At 33.3% G+C, this 25,839-nt stretch overlaps 1 protein-coding gene across 1 annotated transcript; it reads left to right on the forward strand.

Moving 5' to 3' along the window:
- The first annotated feature begins 4,451 nt into the window (after positions 1-4,451).
- Positions 4,452-24,352, forward strand: LOC140793851 (phosphoenolpyruvate phosphatase). The gene is made up of 10 exons (XM_073145597.1): positions 4,452-4,548; positions 5,982-6,179; positions 7,635-7,835; positions 11,622-11,733; positions 20,087-20,310; positions 21,984-22,122; positions 22,800-23,020; positions 23,199-23,320; positions 23,413-23,574; positions 23,932-24,352. Exons 2-10 carry the CDS (start codon positions 6,000-6,002, stop codon positions 24,008-24,010), a joined length of 1,440 nt encoding a protein of 479 aa, XP_073001698.1. The 5' UTR covers positions 4,452-4,548; positions 5,982-5,999; the 3' UTR covers positions 24,011-24,352.
- The last annotated feature ends 1,487 nt before the right edge of the window (positions 24,353-25,839 follow it).

Consider the following 25,839-nt stretch of genomic DNA (forward strand, 5'->3'; position numbering starts at 1 on the left):
AACTCAAATTTAAAAGCAATACGTGAAATCAACTAACTAAACACAATTAGACTCAACCAAACTGAGTCTGCTCTCATTGACAGATCGTATCAGGGTGCTTTTTGCATAAGTGGCGTACAACTAGCTAATCACATTCTTTTGAATCAAAAAATTTAATTCCATTTATGTTTTTTTTTGTTGCAATTGATCCAAAAGTAATTAGGAAACACATTCATTTATATTTGTTGATGTGCCTACACATTTTTGTCATTTTTATATTATAAACTTCAATGACAAAAAAGGTTTATCACGTTATAATTGGATAAATTAAAAATATAACACTCCCAACCAGCGGATATGTGCATATCCATGCACTCACATAGCAGTTAGGCACCACATGATAAGATGGGTGGGGCCATCATGTAGAGATATATCTATCTCAAGATAATTCATCTCGGAGATAAATTATACTACCAACCAAATAAAATGTTAATATATTAATATTTAAATCCATAAGAATCATACTAACCACTACATAATTTAGTAAGACTAATACAGGTCATGATAAACCATCAAATTATGATTAATATATGAATAAATATAATCTAACTTATATAATATAACCTATTATAAAAATTAAGTCTAATATAATGGGATACAAAAATATGCAATTAGTACAACTTAATTTCTACATAAGCTATCTAAGCAATCTTCTATACCATCTCACGTCTAGCTTACCTCATCTTCACTTATATCTTTTTATGATATTTCAAGTCATTACTAGATACCATATATTCGGGAGATTACTACATATTGAGGAGATTAGAAAATAAAAATAAAAAGAGTCATGAGACAAGGAATATATCTTATCCAAAATCCGTGATGTCAAACAAAGAATAAATCATTTTATAAAATAATACAAATCAGAAAAAAGTATTATGTTATGAATGAGTATAAATGTATCCTCAATAATATATAAATAGATAATAAATCATGCCATAAATGGGCATGTACATATAGCATCAATAATACATATATATATAGTGATACAATTATAGTATAACTTTATCAAACACATCAGTATATGATGTATGCTATGACAATTTCAAAGCCAATTGCAAATAATGTATATATATATATATAGTGATACAATTATAGTATAACTTTCTCAAACATATCATCATATGATGTATGCTATGACAATTTCAAAGTTAACTGTAAATAATGCATGACGACCACTCGATAATCATGTAGATAAACATATGAAAGAATCAACAAATTTTTCAATATATCAGTTATTAATGTCAACTTTAAATACTATCATCATACCATTCGCTAAGAATATCTCAATTATAATCATACCTTAATATTCAATTAAGGGTTTCAACATCCATCGAGAACAAATACCCTTCTAGTTGATAAAAATTATGTGAGGATAACTCATTACATATGTCTTGGGGAACGACATGTATCTAAATGTTTGTTACGCACACAAACTACTAATTTCAAACATAAGATCATAAGTTCGCATCTCTAGTGATCAATATATAAAACACCAAGTACATCTTAATCCTCGCACCCACTCAAGTATTGGTATGGTCACACTTTTTGTCAAGTATCATATTAATGAGATTTTTATGCTTTCATTCTAAATGATATATTATACGCATTCATTTAGTACTATAATACATCATACGTATAAAGAATTTAGGTAGTAAGAAAGTCAAGATAAATATAACGCAATACAATCTCAAATTATACATCTATCATATGTATACTCATACTAGAGATTAATTTGTCATAAAATATAAATATTATATTAATCTTCACTCATCTCTATATATCATCCATATACTCATATCTAAGATCAATCTAATAAATGAATGAGAAATATATGCTCATCCACTATGAGTTGTATATATTATGATCAATCGTGCCAGAAGCTAAGACAAAATACATAAATATAAATATATAATATATCATAATATATGAAAGATTTCTAGGAGGTAAGACTATTCATAATTTGATTAAATATAAATATGGACATCAAATCTATCAGCCAATATTAACTCATTATTAGCAAAGTCCATGGGGTCTTAAATAAGAGATTCAGAATATAAAAATATTTAAGTAGTATGAAGTTAGCCATTTGTCCAATTAGAATTAATTCATATAAAATATGATAATTTATTAGGTTTAGATTCACTATTTTTATTAAATATCTAGATATATCTTATATATATAATTTTGATACCATAAATATATTATTATTATAAAATGTTATCTATGATATAAGAACAAAAGGACTGCTCTTTATATATATCTATAGTCTAAACATATAATTATAAAATAAAAGTAAAAGACTAAATATATATAATTATAGATAAAATATAAGTAGAGTAGTGATTGAACATTCAATCATGTATAATAAATAGGTTATCTTACTATTTTATTTATATATAATAATATATGTTGGATGTTAAAATTACATACCTATGAGCATGAATAGAAATATGCATAAATTTTATTATAATTAATAAAATAATAAGTATTAATCCAGTAATAATATATAGGTTATAGATACATATTTATATACATAAAAATGCTTGTAAGTATAGTTAATTACTAATTGTACTAATTATATTTAGCTAATAATTATATTAGTGAGTGCATAATCTTAAAATAATTAGTTGCTCAAATAATTTAATTTCAACTAACTAATTAACAACCGATAAAAATTGAATAAAAACAAAAAATAAAATAAATTGGAAACTTTGCTACCAGCTATGTTGTAGAGATGAGGAGGAATTGAAGAAGAAGAAGAGCAAGAAGAAGAGGAAGAAAAAGAAGATAAGAGAAAGAGAAGGAAGGGAGGGGAACCAGGTCGGTGGGGAGGGGCTCAGCTGATGCTAGCCAACCAATTGCTGGCCTCTTCCGAGTGTCTCAGTTTCGGTGGACCAATTTGGGAAAGGAAAATTGAGAGAAAGAGAGAATAGAGAGAAGGGAAAGGAGGAAGGAGGAGGCTCACTAGCATGCTAGCAGCCATTCGAGGTGGTTGGAGGCGGTGTACCATCAGCACAAAAGAGAGTTTGAGAGGGAGGAGGAGAGAGGAGAAAAATGAGAAAGAAAGGGAGAGAGAGAAGGTGGGGAGGGAAAGTTGTGGTGGCGAGGCACACCGTTACCACCTGGCCTGGCTAGTAGGGCTGTCAAAATAAACGAGCGGCTCAGGCTCGGCTCGACTGAAGCCCGGCTATAGCTGAGCCAAGCCCGAGCCGAATTAGAAGACTTGAAATCAATTTTGAGCTGAGCCTGAGTTGGAGCCAACTCGCTCAGACTAGGATTAAACACTTTTTCTGGATTAGAAAATAAACATCAAATTATTCCTATTCCAAAATTTAAAATACTATTCAAATTATTCCCTTGATTTCATTAAAATTATTCAAAAAATTCTTCTTTTCTCTCTTATTATCCACTCATTTAATTTTAATTTAAGTAAATTATATCTTATCTCCATGTGGTTAGGCTTAAATTCACTTCAGTCTCTTATAGTTTCATTTGTGTCACTATACCTCTCCATGATTATACAAGTTGATACAATTATGATCTGAATTTGATTAATATAAACTCAAATCCATTTAAAAACTGAATAATTGTGTCAGGTCAATTTTTGCCACTTCTAATTAGGAGGTGTAAATGAGCCAAGCTTGAGCGAGCTAGGCTTAGCTCGGCTTGGCTTGAAATTAGGATACCTTCAGCCTGAGCTTGGCTTGGCTCACCGAAATATCAAACTAGCTCCAATTGGCTTAGTTAGCTCGAATCAAAATCTTAGTGTTATATTAGACTAATTTAGCAAGGCTAGTTTATTGCAATTAGAGAGAAAGATAGTTATAGGGGCATATCTATATTATCTAATTTTTGATATGAGATTAAACATCTAATTTTCTGATAAGCTGCTTTGACCAGCTATGTTATATAAAATTTATACATTTATTTTTATCTATATGTATAATATCATCTTACATATTATATATTAAATCTATTGGAGCCGATCTCACGATCCTGGCGAGCTTTTTTGACAACCCTTCCCTGATAAAATATAATTATCCTTTAATTAACCTATTAGTCAAATAATATATCCTAAAATAATAATTTTATCTCTTGAAATTCCCTAGGAACATTAGGACAAAAATTGTGACATATATGTGATCCAAATTTGGATTTTATTGTGTTACCTATTCATTGAATCCAAAATTTATATAATTTTTTGGTACTTATCCAAAGAAACTAATAAGTCCAACAAAGATCATTCACATATTAGTACCAAAGCATCCATTAATTTTGTCACAAAGAGGTCCTCTTGCCCCAGAATATCCCCTTGCCCTTTTTTTAATTATATTTCGATTCTGCCCCTGCCCTCGTCCCACTCCCCCACCTGTGCTTCCATAGGACCATATATTGATATTATATATATATATATATATATATATATATATATATATCTAACCAACCCATCCAAAGTACGCCTCTTCTCTTCTCGATCGCATCGCGATTCTTGGTAAATCCGACGACGTAAGTGTTCTTTTCCGTCGCGAAATCAATAAAAAAAGGTTTTTTGTTTGTTTTTTGGTTTCCTATGAAAGTTTTATCCTTTTTTCCGACTTTGAGGATTCGAATGAAGCTGGAAGAGAAACTTATTTGCTTGTTCTTCGATTCCTTCAAATTTTATTTGTTTGAAGCGTTTTTAGATGAGAACAGATAGGTTGGCTTTGATGGCAAGGTTGATGGGTTGGTGGGTGTTGAGGCTTTGATCTTAAGGAATTGTTTTGGTTGCAAGGGAAATGGATCACGCAAGAACCCGTAAGAAGGAGGAATTTGTTTGCCGAAATTTTGTCTTAATCCAGATGTTCTGTGGGCTGCTATCAAATCTTTTGTGGGATTACTTCAGATTGAAATTTTTATAGTTGTAGCATGTAGCTCATTGATCAGTGTTTGCACAGAATTTGAGGTGTAGATCGAATTGTATGTCTATATATGTTCATCCGGGCCATTTGGATGTAGTTTTTATGTAGCTTTAACCATAAGGGATAGGGTGTTCTTGGTTACTGATAGTTGTAGCTATATTCAAGCATTCATGATGATTCAAGACGAATTATAAAAAAATTGCAACCAATTTTGTCTAGGAACATTAGTGTCCTTGTAGATATCCTGGATTTAAAATCAGTAACATTTCTTTTAGGCTTAATGAGGGCGGCTTCTTTCTATGAAGAGAACCCTTCTCCAAATATACGCATCCAATAGACTAAACACATCTCTGATACTTTCTGTGAATCTTGCTCTAATTTACGAGATCAATATGAATTACTTGCTACGATCAGAGAATGACTCATCTCAATCTGTAGCCATCATATACCTTTAGATGTTTCCAGCTAACATTTCGTTTGGCCTCTGTCCTCATGTCTCATGATATCCAACTGCCTCCTATGATATATGTCTTAGTTTAAGATAGTGAATTCCAGTTCTGTGGTTTGAAATCTGGGTTAACTATGGTGATAATTATATGCACATTAAATGTTTTAATTTAGTTGATAAGATGATGTTCCAGTTCTCTTAAAAGAGTGGATTGGCCTTCAAGTCCTCAACAACCTAGAGAGGAAAATGTCTTGGGCTGCTTTGCAACTTTATAACAGGGACTATTCTAAAGCTTTTATCTTCTAATAATGATTTGGTGATATGGAATCCCTTCACCAAAAGTACGTGTGTGTGTGTGTGTGTGTGTGTGTGTGTGTGTGTTGGATCTAGGGGCAATTAAGCTTTGAAACTGGGCTGTCAGCCTTTTTGTCAAGAAAAAAGAAAAAAGAAAAAAGAAAAAAGAAAAAGAAAATAAAATGGAACACATATAATTGTTCGTATCCCAGTACTTCAACTTTCATGAAGCACATAGAATAGTATCTTTGATCTGTTGATGGCTTCTCATTCTAATGTGAATCATCTGCGTATTTCAGGCCAAAGTTGCAGTTCGTATGCTGAAACCTATGGGGCTTCAGAGTCTGTTCATCTTATCTCTTTTTGTTCTATGTATTGTGGAAATTGCTATTTCTGGGCACACAAGTTCTTTTATTCGTTCTGAGTGGCCATCTAGTGACATTCCTTACGAGGATGAAGCCTTTATAGTTCCGAAGGGCTATAATGCCCCCGAGCAGGTACTTCTTTATATGCATGTATTATTTACATGGGCATACCTCAAAGATATACTCTTCATTTATCAACTTTTATCTTAATGCTCTGTTCAACATACTAAACCAAATTCAAGTCGATTATGTATCTCTTCTTCATCTGGCTTGGAGATCTTATTCTGGTCACCTTTTATGACTTTGGCCTGTGGTTTGGTTTTGAAAGTTAATTGTGTGAGGGAGGTTAACTGGGGAGAGAGACTAACATAAATTCATAAATCCATGCCAAGTACAATTCCTCTAAAATTCTTTTTTTAACCATCTCAGCACAGAAAAAGGTCACAGTTTGTGATGAGATGCCTTGGTTTTCTTTAAAATCAGTTTGTGAGACAGAGATAAATCCATGCCAAGTAGCGATTCTTATAAAACAAAATTTCAATGATCTGAGCACAGAAAAGGTGAATTCACTTATTAATTTAATCTATTTCTTAATTTTTAATACTTCTATTTATAATTTTGTATAAATTATGTTCCATTTTTTGTTACTTGTTCCCATAGAATCATAGAATCCAAGGTATAGGCTTCTTATATATTTATGATTTAAGATTTTTATGTTCATATGATTATAAGGATGGTCTGTGTTTCTACTTTTGTTATTGTCACCATATGTTAATTTCAATGTTCATATTCTTTTGACTGAAAATTTAATAGTTATTTCTAATACTGACCCCAAAACTTGTGTCTGAATACAATTTGTGGTATTACTATCTCCACAACGAGTGGCAAGCAACTCATATGCTTGGTTGTCGAGTAGCAACAGGATGCTATGACATGTTGACTCATATATGTGGTCTGCATAATAATGGGATAAAATTCCCGCATGGCACTTAAAAACCTTTGGTTCAAACTAAAGCTATGCACTATTGTAAAGTATATAACTGTTTAGTAAGTTGATATATTTCTCAATACTTTTCTAGTCTGCAACAGTTTTTCCATAAACTATAGTGCCAAGTTATATCTCAATCTATGCAAGAAAATTTTAGATGGACAGTAAGCTTTCTTACTAAAGGGCTATCCAGAACTGTTTCAATTCCAGGCAGCTGCCTCACTGGTAATTTGGTACGTCCCCTAGTTATCCACCAAGGCACCAAGCCTTTGAAGGTTTACCACCTGGGACTTCTTAGGTGGTTTGGTAGCTCTTCTAATGAATAGGCAACATCGAAATGCCATTCTCTGCAAATGATATAACTGTAGATGTAATAATGGCCTAGATGAGAGAAGGCAATTTATAAGAGGAAGAAGTAGAACTGTTAAAGAATGGTAACATTAATTAAACAAATCAATTATGGCATTGGATATGATAAAATTATTATATATAATGAATTGCTACATAATTACTAGTTAGTATATGGTAATAATATCGTCTTCCAAGACCTTCCTTACCCATAAAGTATTGAACGTTCTCTTGTTTAATTTTTTGGTTAGGTCCATATTACTCAAGGTGATTATGATGGAAAAGCTGTTATAATCTCATGGGTTACAACCTCTGAACCTGGGACAAGCGAAGTTTTATATGGCACTACAGAGAAAAAATTTGATCGCACAGCTAAGGGGAAATTTACCAACTATACATTTTACGACTATAAGTCTGGATACATACACCATTGTCTTGTTGATGGGCTCGAGGTAATTACTTACATTACACTTTTTTCTTGCATATTTGAAGAGAGATAATTTCCAACTATTTGTTCTTCCAATGGTTACTGGTTGCTTCTAGATGTACTGAAATAGAGTTTCAGGAACTTCTCAAATTATAGCATAAAACTTAATGTGCCATTTGCTGTGCCCTGTGTTTTATAATCTTTTGCTTTCTTATTTATATTTCATATAACTGACAATTGAACATGCTATTCCATGATATCTGATCACTTGATATTATAATTGTTTAGTTTTTTGAAATCATTAAATTCGTTCTTTCATCTTAACACATCATGACTTAACTATGAATATCTTATTAGTAGAGATTTTTGCTATACAGCAGATAGATTAAGCACTAAATTCCTAATGCCTCTTTCATCTTTGAATTTTGTTCAAATTTTATCAGGCTTCTGGATGAATAGACTGTTGTATATATGCTCAGTGGCAAATTGTAACAACCCAGAATTTTAAAACATAAATAAATAAAATAAATAGAAATATATATAGTTTAGATAATGAGGAATTTTACTTTATCTTTATATTTTAAGATTTTTATTAAATTAAATTAAATTTACAGATATATCTTTAAGATATTAGAATCCATATTCTAATAGGACTCTTATTATTTTTTTTCAATTATAAAAGGGGGGCCTAGAAGAAAACCCTAGAGGGATTTTTTAGGAGAGATATTAGGCGATACAATACCGAAAAAAAAATATTCTTTAGGGAGGTTAGAGAAGAAAACAAAAAGAAAAGAGAAGAAAAGGAAAGAGAAGTCAATCTTGGAGCGCTTTGGAATTCGTGCAGATTAATGAAAATCAAATTATTTTGGATTGAGTGTTCAAGGCAAGTTCCCATTCATATTTTCTTAAATTTTTATTATATAAAAATAGAATTGATGAATTATAAATATCTTTATGTTTATTTTTATCCTGTTTAATTTTATAAGATAAGAAACTTTACAATACGATGATCTCAATTATGTGAGAAGTTAAAAAATTCGTTGTTTTAAAGATTTTCAATAAAGAATTAGAAATATTAAGATTTTGTATTTTATAGCAAATTCATATTTATCATTCATAGAAAAAAAGGGATTTTATTGTTTATTATTTTTTAGATTTCAAAGTATTTATTTTTATTGTAGAAAATAAGAAATAAATTAGGAATATTTCAATTTAAATGAATTTTAGATTTCTGAAAATAATTAATATCTATTTCTATTGTAGAAAATAAGATATAAATTAAGAATATTTTAATTTATATGGATTTCGGATTCCTGAAAATAATTAATATTATTTTATTTCTAGAAAATAAGATATAAATTAGAATTACTTCAATTTAAAGGAATTTCGGATTTGTAAAAAAAAATTATTATTATATTTTATTTTCAGAAAATAATAGAGGAGATCTTTATGCTAATATATTTTATTTTCTATAAATAAAATATAAGAGATCTTTATTTTTAGAATATGGTTAAAAAATAAAATATTATTTTTGAAACGTGAAAGTTTGCAAGATTAAATATTAGATTATTATTTATTTATGTTTTCCGACTTATTGAGAATGATTTATATTATATATATATTAGAGGAAATAATAGTATTTGAATTTATGGATTATTCGTTATTTATACATCTTCGATACATTGTTTGAGACGATTAATCATGCATGATTAATTGTCTCGAACAAATAAACTACAAATCCCCAAAAGAAGTTTAATAATAATAGATTTCCAATTCCAGAACAAAATCAATTATTAACCAAATACACTATTTCAATGACCCGAAAAGGTCGAAATAATATAGATTTATCACACTTCTTCAAGTACTAAGAGAAAAAATTTAAGTAAGAAAAAAAGATCTCGTATATGGTAAATATATTATATTTGAAGAATTGAGAATTTTGGTGATCGAGGAATTTGATACTTGAGATTTAGAATGAATCAGTATAGTTGAATACTGATAAAAGTGAGATCTGGAACCCAATTTGTTTTCAAGAAGATAAGTACAGGGAAAAGATTCTTGGAATGTAACGTTGCGACGTGCTACCAAGTGACTCTGGCGGGATTAGGGAAAAGATTCTTGGATTTTCGTCCCGGTGACTCTAATCTTACTCAACGGCTAGTAGAAAAGCCAGTAGGGCACTGCAGAGTATCTACTGTGACCTTAGACGGATCGACTATCTAGAAAAGTCATTAGACATATTATTAGTAGAGTGAGTTACTTGCTCATGAGGACTTATTATTTTGCAGGAATTTAAGAAGCCACTTAGTGAGGACTTTGAAGACTGAGTACCGTTTTCGCTGTGTCAATCTATTTTAGGATTTGATTACTATTTGGGCTTTCGTGTTTTCTCTGAGTTTTATCCTAGAGATTCACGGCCATCATGTTCCCGGATCGGGGCGTGACATAAATTGTCAACCAATTTCTGCCTTTAAAGGAGGGTTGGTTTATAAATTCACTATATAAGCCTCATATATGTGGCTAACAGTAGAATGTTAAAATGACGAGCTATCCAAACTTCATTTTATATGATTGTCATGGTAGATGCATTGAGTGTGCATATCATATTATATTCTTTTTTGGTCTCATGCTATACTTTCAATTACCAATTCATGTCATTATGTGTTGAAGATACATAGATATTATTCAATCTCTGAGATGGATATATATATATTTTTTCTGGATAATCCTGTATCCCTTTTGTTGTGATTGATGTACTTGCAAGTTGATATAAATTATGATTGGATATACTCAACTCAATAGTTCAATACTTCAATGTATGAGCACTTATGTATAGTTTTGTTTGATTATATGATATGAAAGGTTAACTATACTTTTTTCTACTAAAGAAACTTTACATGTCTCAAAATTCTTGGTTATTGTATTTCCCTGTCAGTAGAGGGGCCAACATAAGTTTAAGGTTAAGCTATTAATATAATATTAATTATTTTCTCTTGTTCATAATAACAGAGTATAAAGTTATTTATTTGAGAAATTGAAGTAACGATGCCACATAATTGTTACTCACAACTTGCACATTCATTGGAACAGGTGACATCTTATGTAATGTTTGTTTGAGTTTCCTTTTCTAATAATGCTAAAAGCAATTTAGGAGTGCTTTTAAGTTTAAATAGAGAAACTTGGTGACTTCTTATATAGTTACATGTAGTAGTGTCTAGCATATGTATTAGATGATTAGGGGCCCTTGCAATGTGGGACCCTCGAAATGTTGGGCCCCTAGTTCGAGCCTTTGTGGTGCTCTTTCAAAATAGGAGATTTTTCTCTGCTGCACTGTCGGTGGATGGATAGTGACCCTCGGTAATTGCCTAGGTGCCTAATCTAACAAGAACGGTTGGCCTCTAGTCCAGCTGCTGAATAGCCACAGGCTCATAAAATTATGGCATCGCATGTAGCAAGTTGTATGCATATTTGGAATATGAAGTGAATTGCGCCACATGTTAATGAATATGAGCTTTTGTCATAGAAAATTAACTCAGACAAAATTAGTTTTAATTCTTACTGTATTACAGGTGAAAAATGGATAGGGCAGATTTGCTAGATCCACCATGCTTAAGAACAATAAAAGGGGTGTTTTAAAATTACTTGTTATGTATTGCAATTTATTTTCTACTGTAAAGAAATCCATTTGATGAAGATCTTGCACTCTGCAGCTATCATCTCTTCTCGTGTGACTCTTTCTTGTACTCGAATGAACCACTATCCAAACTATCCAACCATTCCTGAATCTTATTTTTATTTTTCATGTGTTTAGTACAACACCAAATATTATTACAAGATCGGAAAGGGCGATTCAGCACGTGAATTTTGGTTCCAGACACCACCAGATATTGATCCAGATGCTCCTTACACTTTTGGAATTATAGGTTTGTAAACTATTTCTTTCCCTTATCGTTGCTTATGGCTTATCCTGCTTTTAGTTTTCACAAATTTGAATGAGAGCTTTTGATATTTGGTGATCTATGATGTTTCAAATTTCACAATAATACAGTTTTTTTTTATGCTTTATGTTACTGCACAAAACTGTTTGTGGAAAATCCACAGTATAGGTGCACTGAACCTGTCTGTTAGGTTTCTCTTGTGTTAAAATTTGGACAGGCTAATAAATATCATGATGGTTGATCAATTTCACATCTATAATTTCTTTCATGCAGTAGGTTATAATTTTTCAAAGGATGCCAATATAGTGTTGACGTTGCTGTTTTTCCTATCAAGAATTCAAGACACCCTTTTGTAAACTGTATCCTATAAGTTATTTATTAACATAAAACTAGAGCTACATAATTTTTCTTCCAAAGAATCAATAACTTTCCTTTGCATGTATAAAGCTGATCTAATTGATCTTTGTCTTGCCTAGTGTCCTTTAACATCAAGAGCTTGACTTTTAGAAGTAAATCTCTTTGATGATTAGGGTAAGGGATTGGGATTTAGTGTTGGCCGATCCTATGTAGGTTGGCTCTGACCTATTCGTTGGATGCACCTCAACGCATTGATTATGCACATTTGATGCCCTTGATTATACTTGTTCTAATCCTACACCCCCTTGTATTCGACTAAGGGCGCAATCGGAATTATTAAATGGGCATGATTAATATGTTGACACGCATCTAATGGCACCCTCAAACCAACCTAATGGATTGGCCCACATAGAATCCCTACCCTAGGGTAAGGGTTCTTATGCTATTTTCTTTCTAAAGCTCATCAGTTGGTGCCTCATGAATTCAAACACCAGCATGTTTGTAAATTAAAAACTTTAGCCATTAGGTAAGACCTATTTATAAAATACAATAATTTTGAAGCCCTATCCCTAGGTATTAGGCAAGGTTCCCAGTATTGGGATTGGGATCGGTATCGGCTGTATCGGCCGTTCGTATCGGATCGGACTATTTTTTAATTATATAAAATTTTAAATATTATTTAAAAATGCAAAAGAATGCAGAAAAAATGACAAAAAGTAAGAAAACAAAAATTACTCACATATGAAGTCTAAAAACTTAAAAAATGTATTAACTTACTCAAAATTTAAAACTTTGATGAATACCAAGCTAGTTCTCGTAAATTTCTATAGTCTTCATCATCATAATTACCATAAGTTTGTAAATATTGATGTATGGGACCTGATGCTCCAAAAAATGATTCCATCATACTAGACATATTGTATGGATCTTGTTGTGTGACTTGGGTTTGAAGAGGATAATAACTAGCATTTGGATCTTGTGCCTAAGAATACTGAGGATACTGAGGATAATAACTAGCATATGAATCTTGTAATGGCTCCAAACAATAAATACTCGATGTACCATAATCATAGGAACCAAAATGTATCTCATGACGACGTCGCTGATATGTATATATATCCTCAGTTTCTCTGTCTTCACTCCTTATGCCTCCTTGACTTTCCTCAACAAATGTAGATGGAACGATCTCACCACCATATGTATTATCAGGACTATGACTGGTACTAGTAGGTATACTATTTTTCGCTGCTGAATGACTCGTACCAGCCTCTACCCTCGTCGTGGTCTCTCCCAATATTTCATCTAACCATGGGTTATCTCTGTCATCTAATAACCTGTCCTCTATTTCTCTGATCCATAGAGTCAAGGGGTCTTCTTCATCAAAAACATGATTTAAATCAATAAGTTCATTTTCTGCCTTTCTTCTTAAATTTCTCTCCCTCAATCTCATATTATAATAACAAAAAACTAACTTCTCCAATCTTTCCATTGTCAATCGGTTGCGTGTTTTTGTGTGGATTAAGGAGAAAGTAGTCCAATTTCTTCCACACTGTGATGAAGACACAGTTTGACTTAAAATCTTCTTTGCTATTGGCGTCAAATTTGGTGCCTCCTTCCATCCATAGACCACCATTCAGCTGGAGTGTTATGAGATATAGCTGCAACAACTTTAGCAATATCTGAATTGCCCAGCTCTCAATCTATATCTCTCCATCTGAAATCAGAAATATATTATTAGCTTATTGATTATATTGAAAGTTAAAACTTGAAACAAATAATAATAAAATTATTTAATTGAATCATAACTCACTTTTTTATCGCACATGATTTGTTTATGAATATCGGGCTCAAGCTTGCTGATTATCTTTCTAACCCCCAACAAGACTTTACTATCATTATTGACATTTTTAGAGAATTGAAATCTTAGATTAAGAAAATACCCTGTAGAAATTTAAAATTTATAAGCATTTAAATTTTTAAATATTCATAAATAAAAGTAAATTAGTAAATTAAAACTTAAAACTTAAAAGCATGCCTACCAGCAGCGTTTATATCTCTATGTAGTTGTTTGTTCCATCTATAATCAATCATCTTCCACCACTTCCTATAACTTTGGCCCACATTTCTTTTATTGATTCTTTAGCTATATCCATTGCCTCATATAAGAAACCCATCTTAGACTTGTTATCACTGTCTACAAGTCTTAATACTTTGACAAGAGGCTCAAATACTGCGGTGGCAATTATAATATTATCCCAAAATATATTTTCAAGAGCCATATTTTTTAAAGTTTTACCTAAAGATTTATATTTAGGTTTCATATTCTTAATTTTTATATACCACTCCTGTGATGTAAATTGTCACGACCCAAAATAGGAATCATAACTGGCCATGCATTTCAATATACTTGAGATGCACGAAGCCTTATTAATACTAAAAAAAATATATAATAATTTAAATGAGAATGTGCTTTATTAAATTTTATATCCAATTTCAATAAAAATATAAAACAATGTTAATGTTTTCGAGTCTCTAAACTAAAGAAATAAAATGTCTAATCTAAAGTATAAAATCAAAAGAGCGGAAAAGTAAATAGGTGAATCCTAAATGGAGGTGGAGTCCGGGTACATCTCGCTCAGTCGCCCCGCTGACTATTACCTGAAATAAATACAAAAATAATAGAATCCATGAGCCAACAACTATAGCTCAGTGAGTGGAATCTGCTCACTAACCAAATAAATTTTAATTCATATTAATGCTAAATAAATTAAACTAAAAGCAACAATATCCATCACAATATGCAATAGGCATGCTCTCTAAACAATAACAATGATAACAATAGAGAGAGATGTTACAACTTGTAATCTTGCACGTTTTCAACATATTAACATCTTTTGATATCTATACTGTCATATGTCTCAATGGGTCTAAACCCTGTGGATCCACATCAACTAGAAGTCACCTCGAGATGACGCTCGGGACTTTTCTTCATAGCTGATCCGGTTAGGGTTATCAGAGGGTATCATCCTGTGATTAACACACTCTGTCTTTTTCTCTAACCGTTGAGAGAAGTTAGAGTCACCTAAGAATTTTTCTCATTCATCCTAGGACTGTTCCCTAACCCCGCCAGAGTCACCTAAGAAAGTCACCGCAGTGATCTAATTTAGAACTTTCCCCTGGACTTCCAAATAGACTTGAGTCACCACGGAAAATCGCAAACGATTTATACCGGGACTGTTCTCGAAGTCGTATCAATACTAATCTCAATTTTCTTTTCACAAATTTAAATATTTGCACGAAGTATGGTGATGCACTGAATATAATAATTAAATGCACACAGAAAATAAAACAATTGAATTTTCGCACGTATGGATGAAATAAATAGATTTGCACACAGAATTTGCAGCAATTTAATTTTTACACATAAGGGTGAAATAAATAATTTGCACAGAAAATTTACATGGTCTGACAAAAATACGAAATACAATAAAATAAACATGTGAGTGAACCCACTCACCTGAGTGTAGACAAGACAACCGAAATCTCAAATCTCTAGCTCACGTACTAGAAATCACCACCTTAAATAATAAATAATATTCAAATTTTTAATTTGAATAATATCAATATTTCTAAAATTTAAAAAAAACTAAAAGAAAAACTAAAATGGGTTTAACCCACCCATTGGATTGGGCTGGGCTACTGCTGGCCCGGCCAATTCCAAAAAAAATAAGGCTAATCGGGCTGGGCCAGGGCCCAACCAAGAAAATGGATTGGGCTGCGGTTTAGCCCGCAGCCCATCCAATTTAATTGGTTCGGGTCGGGTCTGTGGATCCGAAATCTAAACCCGAACCCGAACCCAATCCGAATTTAAAAGCAAAGGGGTTGGCTCGGGTTAAACCCGAGCCCAACCCATCCCTTCTCTCTTCTCGCGTCCGACACGAGGAAGGGAGAAAGCTAGAGAGAGTGGTCGCCGGTGACTCCGCCGGCGGCGGGTCACGACCGACTCCCTCTCTCTCTCTCTCTCTCTCTCTCTCTCTCTCTCTCTCTCTCTGGAGGAGAACCCACTCACCGATGGCCGACGCCGAGGCCGACGTCGATTGGAGCCACGAGGGCTCCCTAGAAGATATAGCCGACACCGGGCTTGGAGCGCGAAGCTTCCGATGACGATGCCGTTGCGACCCGAAGCCGCCGGCCGGCCTGATTTGCCGAAGAAGCCGAGAATCCCAATTTTAGGTATTTTCGATTTACCCTTTTAAATTTAAATTAAACTAGAGGGATGAGAGAGGGCTTACTGGGGAGGAGTGTGGTGGTCCCAATTTCCTCCGGCGATGCTCCGGCGATCTGATCCCATAGCGACGACTCCGACGGTGAGAAAAGAAAGAAAACAGTGGGAGAGAAGAAGGATGTAGGGAGGGGGTTGAGGAGAGAGAGAGGATTAGGGTTTAATTTATAGATTAAAAGAGGATTAAATCTAATCCGATTCAGATTAGATGAAATCCCCCCTTATCTGCACCTCGTCGCGTGCTGGAGAGGGAGAGGGGAGGGGCTGCACGTGTAGAGCACGTGCACCCTCCTCTTTCACCCCTAAATTTTTTTTTTTTTTTGTTTGTTTCTGGTTCTGACATAAACATTCGCATAATATCATCCTTGTAGCGCATGATGCTCTCAAAGGCTAAAAAGTGAGTGGCAAATCTAGTGACCCCGGGTCTGATGATCTCCCTACCACCAGTCATCTGCCTGAGTAAATTAAGAACCAAACTATGGTTATATATAAAATTTGTTAACCTCTGACCTGCTGTAACACCAGGAGTCCTATGGGTAGAACTGCTGCTCCCATATTCTCTCTTTCCTCGTATATTAACTTATCTAGATCTCTGAAAGTTTTCACCAGTGCTTCTTCTCATCTCTTCCTCTTCTCTATGCATATTTCTGCTCTCTTTCATTGCCTTCCTCATCTGTCTCTCCTCCTCATTCTCCTCATTTTGCTCACTGCTATCATCATCAATGTGTATAGGATTATGCATCAATTCTTCACGAATCATTGACTCTCTTTGTTGTGCAGATTGTTTATCCTTCTTTTTGCCAATTAAATGAGCCAACATCTGCTTTCTAACTTTCAAGAACACTCGAGTGCAAGCTGCTACATTTCCTTGTCTTCCAGCTAAATATTTTTTCAAACGGCTGACACCACCACTCATTTCCTTTTCACACCAGTTGCATTTAACACGTCTTTTATCTTACCCAATAGTGCTGCAATGTTGCCATTCAATGTCGATATTTTAACTCTGCAACTAAAAAATATAAACAAAAATCAAAATAAAATATAAAATAATTTAAAATTTATGAGGCATAACTGCATACGCAGCACCAGGTGCTGCAGCAGCAGAGAAGTTGCTGTTGCTGTGCTGAGAAGCAGCAGCAGCTGCAGCAGGTGCGCAGCAGCACCTGTTGCAGGTTGTGTTGCTGCTGCACAATGAAAAAAAAAATTGAAAAAAAAACTTACCCAAGGTCGTCGGAGAACGTCGCCGGAGGTCGAGGTCACCGGAGATCTACTCACTACTCACTACTCAGTCGCCGGTGAGAAAGAGTAAGAGACCCGTGAGAAAGAGAGAAAGAAAGAAAGGAGAGAAAGAAAGAAAGGAGAGAAAGAGAGAAAAAAAGAATAGAGAGAGAGAAAAGGGAGAGAGGCAGGTGAGGGGTGGGGACATCAATTATTGATATCCCCCGGGTCGGATCCGCGTCGGATTCGACCCATTCCCACCCGTTTCGGCCGAAACTCCCGAAACCCTAGCCGAAACCAGCAAATCGACTGGTTTCGATTAGGACCGAGTGGGATCGGCCGAAACTGGAAACCATGGTATTATGTGGCTCCCACTATTAATATTTGTATATTTTTGGAGTTTGATATGTTAGAAATGGGTTGTCAGTTGCCAAACTTGTGATGTTTTATGCGTTGACTTTTAAACCTTGTAGGTAACATCTGAATCCTGAAGGTTTATACTTGAATTAAGACCTCTTTACTATTGAATTAAGACGCTTTACTCTTAAATTTTACACTAGGTTATGAAGTTACAGTTTAGAGTTAAAACCCTTTTTATTATGGCCAACCCCTTGTATTTGTTGTATTGACCAGAATTTGAAATTATTACCGGTCGTGTATTCCAGTAAAGCTTGAGATACACGAAGTCTTAATAATAACTATCTAAATCCACAATAATAAGGAACTCAAATTTCTTGACTCCAATTCAAAAACTCGCAAAGAAATAAAGATACATAAGTTATAAAACCAATATCTCTCAACTAAAAAGTAAAAAGTAAAGCAACAAATACCTTTCCAAATAGAAATAGAAATAACTAACACAACTGAAGGTAGATCAAATAGTTTTAGAAATAACTAATGCAATCGAAGATAGAAGACTAAATCTTAAGTGGAAATAGAGTCCCCGGTGTACCATGCTCATTCACCATGCCAACTAATATCTAAAATGTTAATAGGGATTTATGAGCTAACAACTATAGCTTAGTAGGTTGAATCCACCCAAAAGCTAATAAAACCAAAATTCATGCAACATAATATAAAAACCAAAGCTTAACAATTAATAATAATAACCATACTCATAACGTGAATAATAAATCACAAGTAGTGATAATGTGAGTAACAAACTAATGATATGCTTAAGTCTCATTATGCGAAACTAACAGCATGAGGTCCACGATGCGAAGCTTGCCGGACCCATTGGCAATGACACAAGGTCCTCTTCGGAAACTACTAGCTGAAGGATTGTTGATATAAGTTACATAAAGTATTATAATATCAATTGATTGTGGCTAGAAAGATTAATTTTATGAAACTTGAGATAACATTGAGAAACCTATGATGACTCCTTTTGATGGTTTGCCATGTTGATATGTAGTCAAATGGCCATTTTTGGAGGAGCATACTCTAGTTAAGTGTGAAGAGTGGTAAAGAGGAGTTAAATGGAGAATGACCAATCAAAAGTCACTTTTATATGTGAGGATATGACTTCTACTAACATCAAGCAATGTTCCAAAGGCAGTTCATGCGACCGCATATGCTTTTTGCTGCCTCTCATAGGGTGAATCTGCATAGGAATCACATATGACTTATTGGAGCCTTAGGACATTATTTTTTCAATGATAACTTCCACAACAAGTTCTTGTATAGGGATAGGGTCCTATCTTTAAAATTTCTGTTTCGGAAATTTTGATTCTTTTTGTTTCCCACTTGTATTCACATATTTATAGTGTTATTAAATATTGCACAAATATGCACCTGCATTCCATATATTGATATATATGCTATGCAGTTCCTTGAGTGTATGGCATGCCCACATTTTCAAACATTGCCCTGAAATGGAATTAGTGATTAAAAGATAGAACCTCATAAAGAGGTTAGGATTTGGAGTATTGTAATTTTATTAAAGAAAAAGATTTTCGAGTATAAGTTATTACAATGATGTAATAGTATATTGATTGTGTTCAGCAATGCAGCATTCTTCTCTTTTACATCCTTTTCTTTTCGAAGCACTACTGGTATATCCTATTATTTCCAGGTTGTTGATATACTTCTAAAGAAAATATTCCAATTCTTACACCAAAACTGATAGTATCTAATGGCCTAAAGTTGGAATGCCCAAGAACCACAAATCGTCATATTTCTCTTGTCCATGCATCAAATTATCTCTAGTGAACTTTGTGATATAGTACTTGTCAATGTAGCGCATGGAAACAAAATATATCAAGAACTATCCCTAGTTTTTATGATCGGCTTGGAACAGTTGGACGTTAAGTATGAATTTGAATATATCATTATGAATATTTTCTTGAATGTATAATTATTTTCCATCAAAATAACATGTATTATTTTCTCTGTACATGATTATGAGGCTTACCATTTTAACCTTGTTTTGGCTTTCTAAAGATTATCTATATGTTACTGAACTGATTTCCTAAATCCTAGGTGATTTGGGACAAACATATAATTCGCTTTCCACTCTTCAGCATTACATGCAAACAGGGGCACAAACTGTTTTATTTGTTGGGGACCTCTCTTATGCTGATAGATATGAACATAATGATGGCATTCGCTGGGATACATGGGGTCGGTTTGTTGAATGTAGTGCTGCATATCAGCCATGGATTTGGACTGCTGGAAATCATGAAATAGAGTACAGACCTGATTTGGTAATTTTTGTTCCATATGCTTAATCTCAAGTCTATGCTTATCATTTCCTTAGTTTACTTATGTGAGACAGACTTAACCAGATATTTTCTATTCTAGATGACAACAAGAGCATTTGATTGTCATAATCAGTATGGACATTGACCCAATTAGAGGTCGGGTCAACTAGTGGGCCACCAAGTCAGACCGTTTGTTTATTTAAGATTATTTTAAATATTTAAATAATATATTTATAGTTCTATATAATTCTAAAAACAAAAAAAAGCATCTATAAAAGCAATAACTACAATACAGTTGCATTTCTTCCATTATTTAGCCAATTTTAATTAATATTTAGTTTTAAGTACATAAAATCATATGACTTATACAAAATCTTATCTTAATTACACTTTTTATTTGAAAAATACAATTATTTTAATTTAGGACTAAACTCCCTTAAGTTAAATAATAGAATAGTTGAATATTAAGGACCAACTAGGTAATATTAAAAAATAATAAGCAACTCAGTCTGTTCACATAAAAGGTTTCACTTTTCACTAGTTGTCGGCGTTTGGTCAATTACATTTCTAGTTTGATAACAAGATCAAACTATCTTGGTGGTCAATTCACTGATCCAAGTCCAATTCGGTTATAATAACTATGATCTGAATTGTTTGCTATATTAACCATCATGACTTAGGCGCAAATTTTGTTGTTGTATTGCTTGTTAGAGGTTTAACTTTGGCTTAATTTTCCATTTGGTCAGAATTTTAAACTGCTATGACACTACAATAAATTGGATTCCTATTGCACTTGGCATCAAAATGCTGCTTAGGTATGTAAAATTACCATGTATGGAATGACCTTTTTGTTGGGCTGTGCCAAATTATGAAAAATACCTAAGAGTTTGAGATGTTGGTTTAATGTTCAAATTTAGTTCAAAATGTTGATAGGTCATAATATTCTAGAATATAGGCGTTCAAGATGGACACTTGCTTGGATGCTTATAAACCATTGTTAGCTCACCAACCACTCTAAAATCTTAAGCCTTTAGAGTAGTTGGTGAGTTAATATAATATATTAGTATCAGAGCAAAGGTCCTGAGTTCAAATTCTGTCAGGTCTATTTATTTAATATTTTCACCTTTTTTAAATCAAGTCCATCAAAATGTCTTAGCCTCAAAGTAAAACCACAGGATTTTTAAATATAAAATATAAATGTAAAAACCACTATTATCTAATGATTTAAGTTTTTCGAGCAATTGATAAGTTAATATAATATCAGTATATATATTCTGAGTTGAAATCTTGCTAGGCTCATATGTTATTTAAAAAATGTAAAATTTTCACCCATTTAAGTAAGGCCTTTTTTTAGGCCTCTTGAAATGTTTCAAGCCAAGAAGTGTGAGGAATATTAAAATATAAAATATAAAAGTCATCATTTTTTGACAACTTAAACTTTTAGAGCAATTGGTGAGTTAACAACTATAAATCCATTATTTAGGCAATTGTCTATATCGTGTTCTTTGATATAGAAAGTAACTCGATTGCCGTAAATTATTTGTCTTATCATCCATTTAAGTGTAGTTCTATTTTTAAATTCTTCTGACCATCTATCTATCATTTCTTCATTATAGGCAGCTTCCCTGTTGCTTTCTCTTGTAATACTTCTTTCCTTGCTTTTATGATGAGGTTAGGGAGAAGTTTCTACTTTCAAATCATATTTGCATAGATACACAATGCCTTATTTGGCTTCGAAGAGCAGTTCTCCGCTGTGGTATGCAGTGAGGCGCGCATCTGCCCATATCATTGTGCTCTCAAGTTATTCTCCTTTTGGTAATGTTCACCTTATTTTTCTGATCTTCACCTTGGTTATGCTTAGATTTGTTTATTATCTGTAGATTAAAGTTCTTGGAGTCAACCAGGCTGCAATAAATCAACAAGGTCGGGCTTATCTTGTTTAGTAATACAGTAACAGCTATTAGCTCTCTTGTATTTCTTGAACCCTTGAGTTCGATAATCTGGTCTTTTCAAGCTTAATTAGAAGAGAATGAAGCTGGAAAAATCTTTGGTTTTAGATAAATTCAAGCCCAAACAGGAGTTAGCTTGTGGAAGTCAGTGCCCTGGGAGGATAAACTTGGGAATCTTCTTGCCTTGTAACTGTGCTGATCTTTTACGGAGTGGTCTGCTAGTGCTATATATGGTCGAAGAGCTTCGTATGCTAGTTGAGATCATATTTAGTTCTTTTTCTGTTTCAGTCTGTCAAGTGGTAATGTCTCAAGCTGTGTAACCAGTCTCTCGAGTAATAGAGGCAAGATTGCATATATTCTTCCTTTGCCAGACCCTACATTAGTGGGAGCTTGGTGCACCTGGAGACGCTAAAAGATTACTACTACATGATTTTATTCGTGCATTCTCTTACATCATGCTGTCATCATATGATTTCTTTCAAGTTGTTTTTCTCCGAACTTTCTTCATCCATGCACTGAATGTGGCAAGTAACTTGGAATTAGTTAAATACACTCCTCAATGGCATTGGCTTCTGAGGGAACTGCAACGAGTGGACAGGGAGAAGACACCATGGCTAATCGTGCTGATGCATGCACCACTTTACAACAGCAATGAAGCACACTATATGGAGGGTGAAAGCATGCGAGCTGCTTTTGAGAGTTGGTTTGTACAGTATAAAGTTGACATCATCTTTGCAGGCCATGTCCATGCCTATGAGAGATCGGTGATTTCCTCAACTATATCTTTAATTAGATATGCTAATTTTACTTTCCACTAAAAAGATGCATCTTATGCTCTTTTCAATTATACTACATATTCTTTAGTTTGGGAGATTAAATAGTATCTCCTTTAAATAATTGATTAACATTTTTCATCTAATTGAGATTTCTATTCTTCTACAGTATCGAATCTCCAACATCAACTACAATATAACATCTGGTAACCGTTATCCTGTACCTGATAAATCTGCTCCTATTTATGTAACCGTTGGTGATGGAGGCAATCAAGAAGGTCTTGCTTTGTGGTAAAGGAAGTTTGCAGAAGAAAACCTTTCAATGTTTCTCAGTTAATTCTATACCTGCATGATAATCACATTCTTTTCATCCTAATTGATAGGTTCTCTGACCCGCAACCAGACTACTCTGCATTTAGAGAGGCCAGTTATGGACATTCTACATTAGAATTGAAAAACAGAACTCATGCTTTCTACAGATGGAATAGAAATGATGATGGGAAGCCTGTGCCAACTGATCTTGTTGTATTTCACAACCAATACTGGTGAGTTTAACAGACTCCGGTAGAAAAATATTTTAACTTTTTGACTGATTTTAAGCAATCTATATCTACTACAACATCTCAGTGGCTTTTTGGTTGCCGGGTTTATGAAAATAAAGTTTCACTGAAACCTGAAATTTACTGAAAACAAGTTGCTTTCTCTTAATCTTCTGTCTGATTAGTACTGACATTATATCTCAGGCATAATAACAGAATAAGTAAATAACCCTCCATCACAATATCGATATCAAATTTACTCAGATTCTGGCATTGGGAAAAAAAATCATGCAATGTCTATTTATCTATCTCAAAATATTTTTATTCTTGTCAACTGATCAAAATGATTTGCCACGCTGATAGGGCAAGCAATGCTCGTCGAAGGAGACTGAAAAAGCATCATCATTCCCAGAACTGCGATATCTTTGTTGCCACATTCTGAAAGCTTATAAATGTTTGGGGGCTGTATCAGGATGTATTGAATTGAAAAGCTTTTAAATGTTGGAGGCTGTATCAGGATGTACTGAAAAGCGGAAAAACAGTCTGCATCATACTTTTCTCATGTATGGGCCGAAAATAAAAACATACCATCTCAAGAAGTTGTTGAGTTTGTTCTGTTAAGTACTGTGAGAAGTAGATGCATCGATTCTAGGAAACTGGGTGTGATAAACTATAATAGATTGTGCAACATTCCTCTGGCAGGATTCAGTATACATCTTGCATTTCAAGGACAACCTTGAGTGTCCTATGAGGAATCAAGCTCTGTCAACCAATGTTGGTGTAAGTGCTCCCATGCAAGTATCTACTTTCTTTGTTCTGGGATGATTCAAACTTACTGTTCTATTGTCACAATAGGTGTTATAATGATAAGAAGAAAGTTTGGAACATTTAAATGTTGCATTTAAACATAAAACACAGACAAAAGTCCCAAAACTACTAGATAGCAACAATAGTTTCTCAATGGCATTAACAAGCAGTATCTTGACATACAAACTCCTCACCGGGTATCCAATTTTTGATGTTGTGTAATTGTTTTGTATCAAATCCATAAGAAGAAGAAAGAAAAAAAAGAAGTAAATAAAAATAAAATTTGATGATATGAAAATGAAAGAGCCATGCACAGATAATAAAAGGACAATGGGCAGTTTGAGTTCAAAATGACATCCTACTGAAAAAGAAAGATGCAATCAAATGAATTCACTTGCCAATGCATTCTCAAACTCATGTGGGAAAGATTACTTCATTTTCTCTTGAGACTCCTTCGATACTCTTCTCTTATTTCCCATAGCTGTTCTCCAACTACTCTCATGTCAGGTCAATATAGAGCAATGGAACGCTAAATTAAATATCTTCCACTGCTTCTTCCAACAAAGGATCCAATATATCATGCTATCATTAACCTTAAAGTACCCATGGGTTTATTTCATCAGCAAAGTTACAAAACTAAATTGCGGATGTCAACGGTTTGTGGCATTGGTGTTTTGGTTTTAGTGATAGATAGTATGTCTTACATATTAATAGTGAAATTACAATTGGTACCCTATATTTTACCAATAAAATAAACTACTTTTATTATTATTGGTTATCAATAGAGCATTTCATTTGCTAAAAATAAACCCCGTTTTCCTCATCCCTTGATGGTGATCTAAAAACTTACTCCTTCCGCTAGTTCCATTTTCTGAAGGTAAGGAATGCCAAGTCAAGAAATTCTTCGGCAAAAGAGTGTAAGGTTTCTCTCTTGGGATCCGACGTGTCGTGTCATCCGGAAAGAAGGAAAAAAAAATGTATATAAATTCTTGGAATGGATTTAGGGGTGAAAACGGGTCGGATTAACTCCGACCTGACCTGACTCGGATCGAATTCAGATAAAAATTTCTATTCGATTCGGATACGGATAGAATTTTTGAAAAAAATTCGAATACGGATTCAGTTACCGGTCGGATATATTTTTCGGATTTGGATACGGATATCGGATATTCGTTTACTCACATATTTTTTTAAATGATTTATAATTTTTAGTTTGCTTATTTAAATAGTAAATATTAATATTATTACTAATAATACGTTATATATTATTTATAGAGATTAATTTCTGTAATTTTATATATTTGGCATATAAAAAAATTATTTGTTGTAAAACTCTTAATAATTTTTTGTTTAATTATATCTAAATAAAATATTATAATTATTTTAAATTTAATCAATATTTATTTAAGATCCGATCCTCTATCCGAAAATTATCCAAATCTGTTTAGTTAGGATATAGTTTTA

This window comes from Typha latifolia, chromosome 8 (genome assembly GCF_019914945.1).
Source record: "Typha latifolia isolate L0001 chromosome 8, TyphaL0001v2, whole genome shotgun sequence".
NCBI lineage: Eukaryota > Viridiplantae > Streptophyta > Magnoliopsida > Poales > Typhaceae > Typha > Typha latifolia.

Bases quoted from the DNA above. Each gene is read 5' to 3' on its own strand.
- LOC140793851 (XM_073145597.1), top strand. From the start codon at position 6,000: ATGCTGAAACCTATGGGGCTTCAGAGTCTGTTCATCTTATCTCTTTTT. The intron at 23,021-23,198 runs GTGATTTCCTCA...ATTCTTCTACAG, and splicing joins TCCATGCCTATGAGAGATCG to TATCGAATCTCCAACATCAA. The intron at 23,575-23,931 runs GTGAGTTTAACA...CCACGCTGATAG, and splicing joins GTATTTCACAACCAATACTG to GGCAAGCAATGCTCGTCGAA.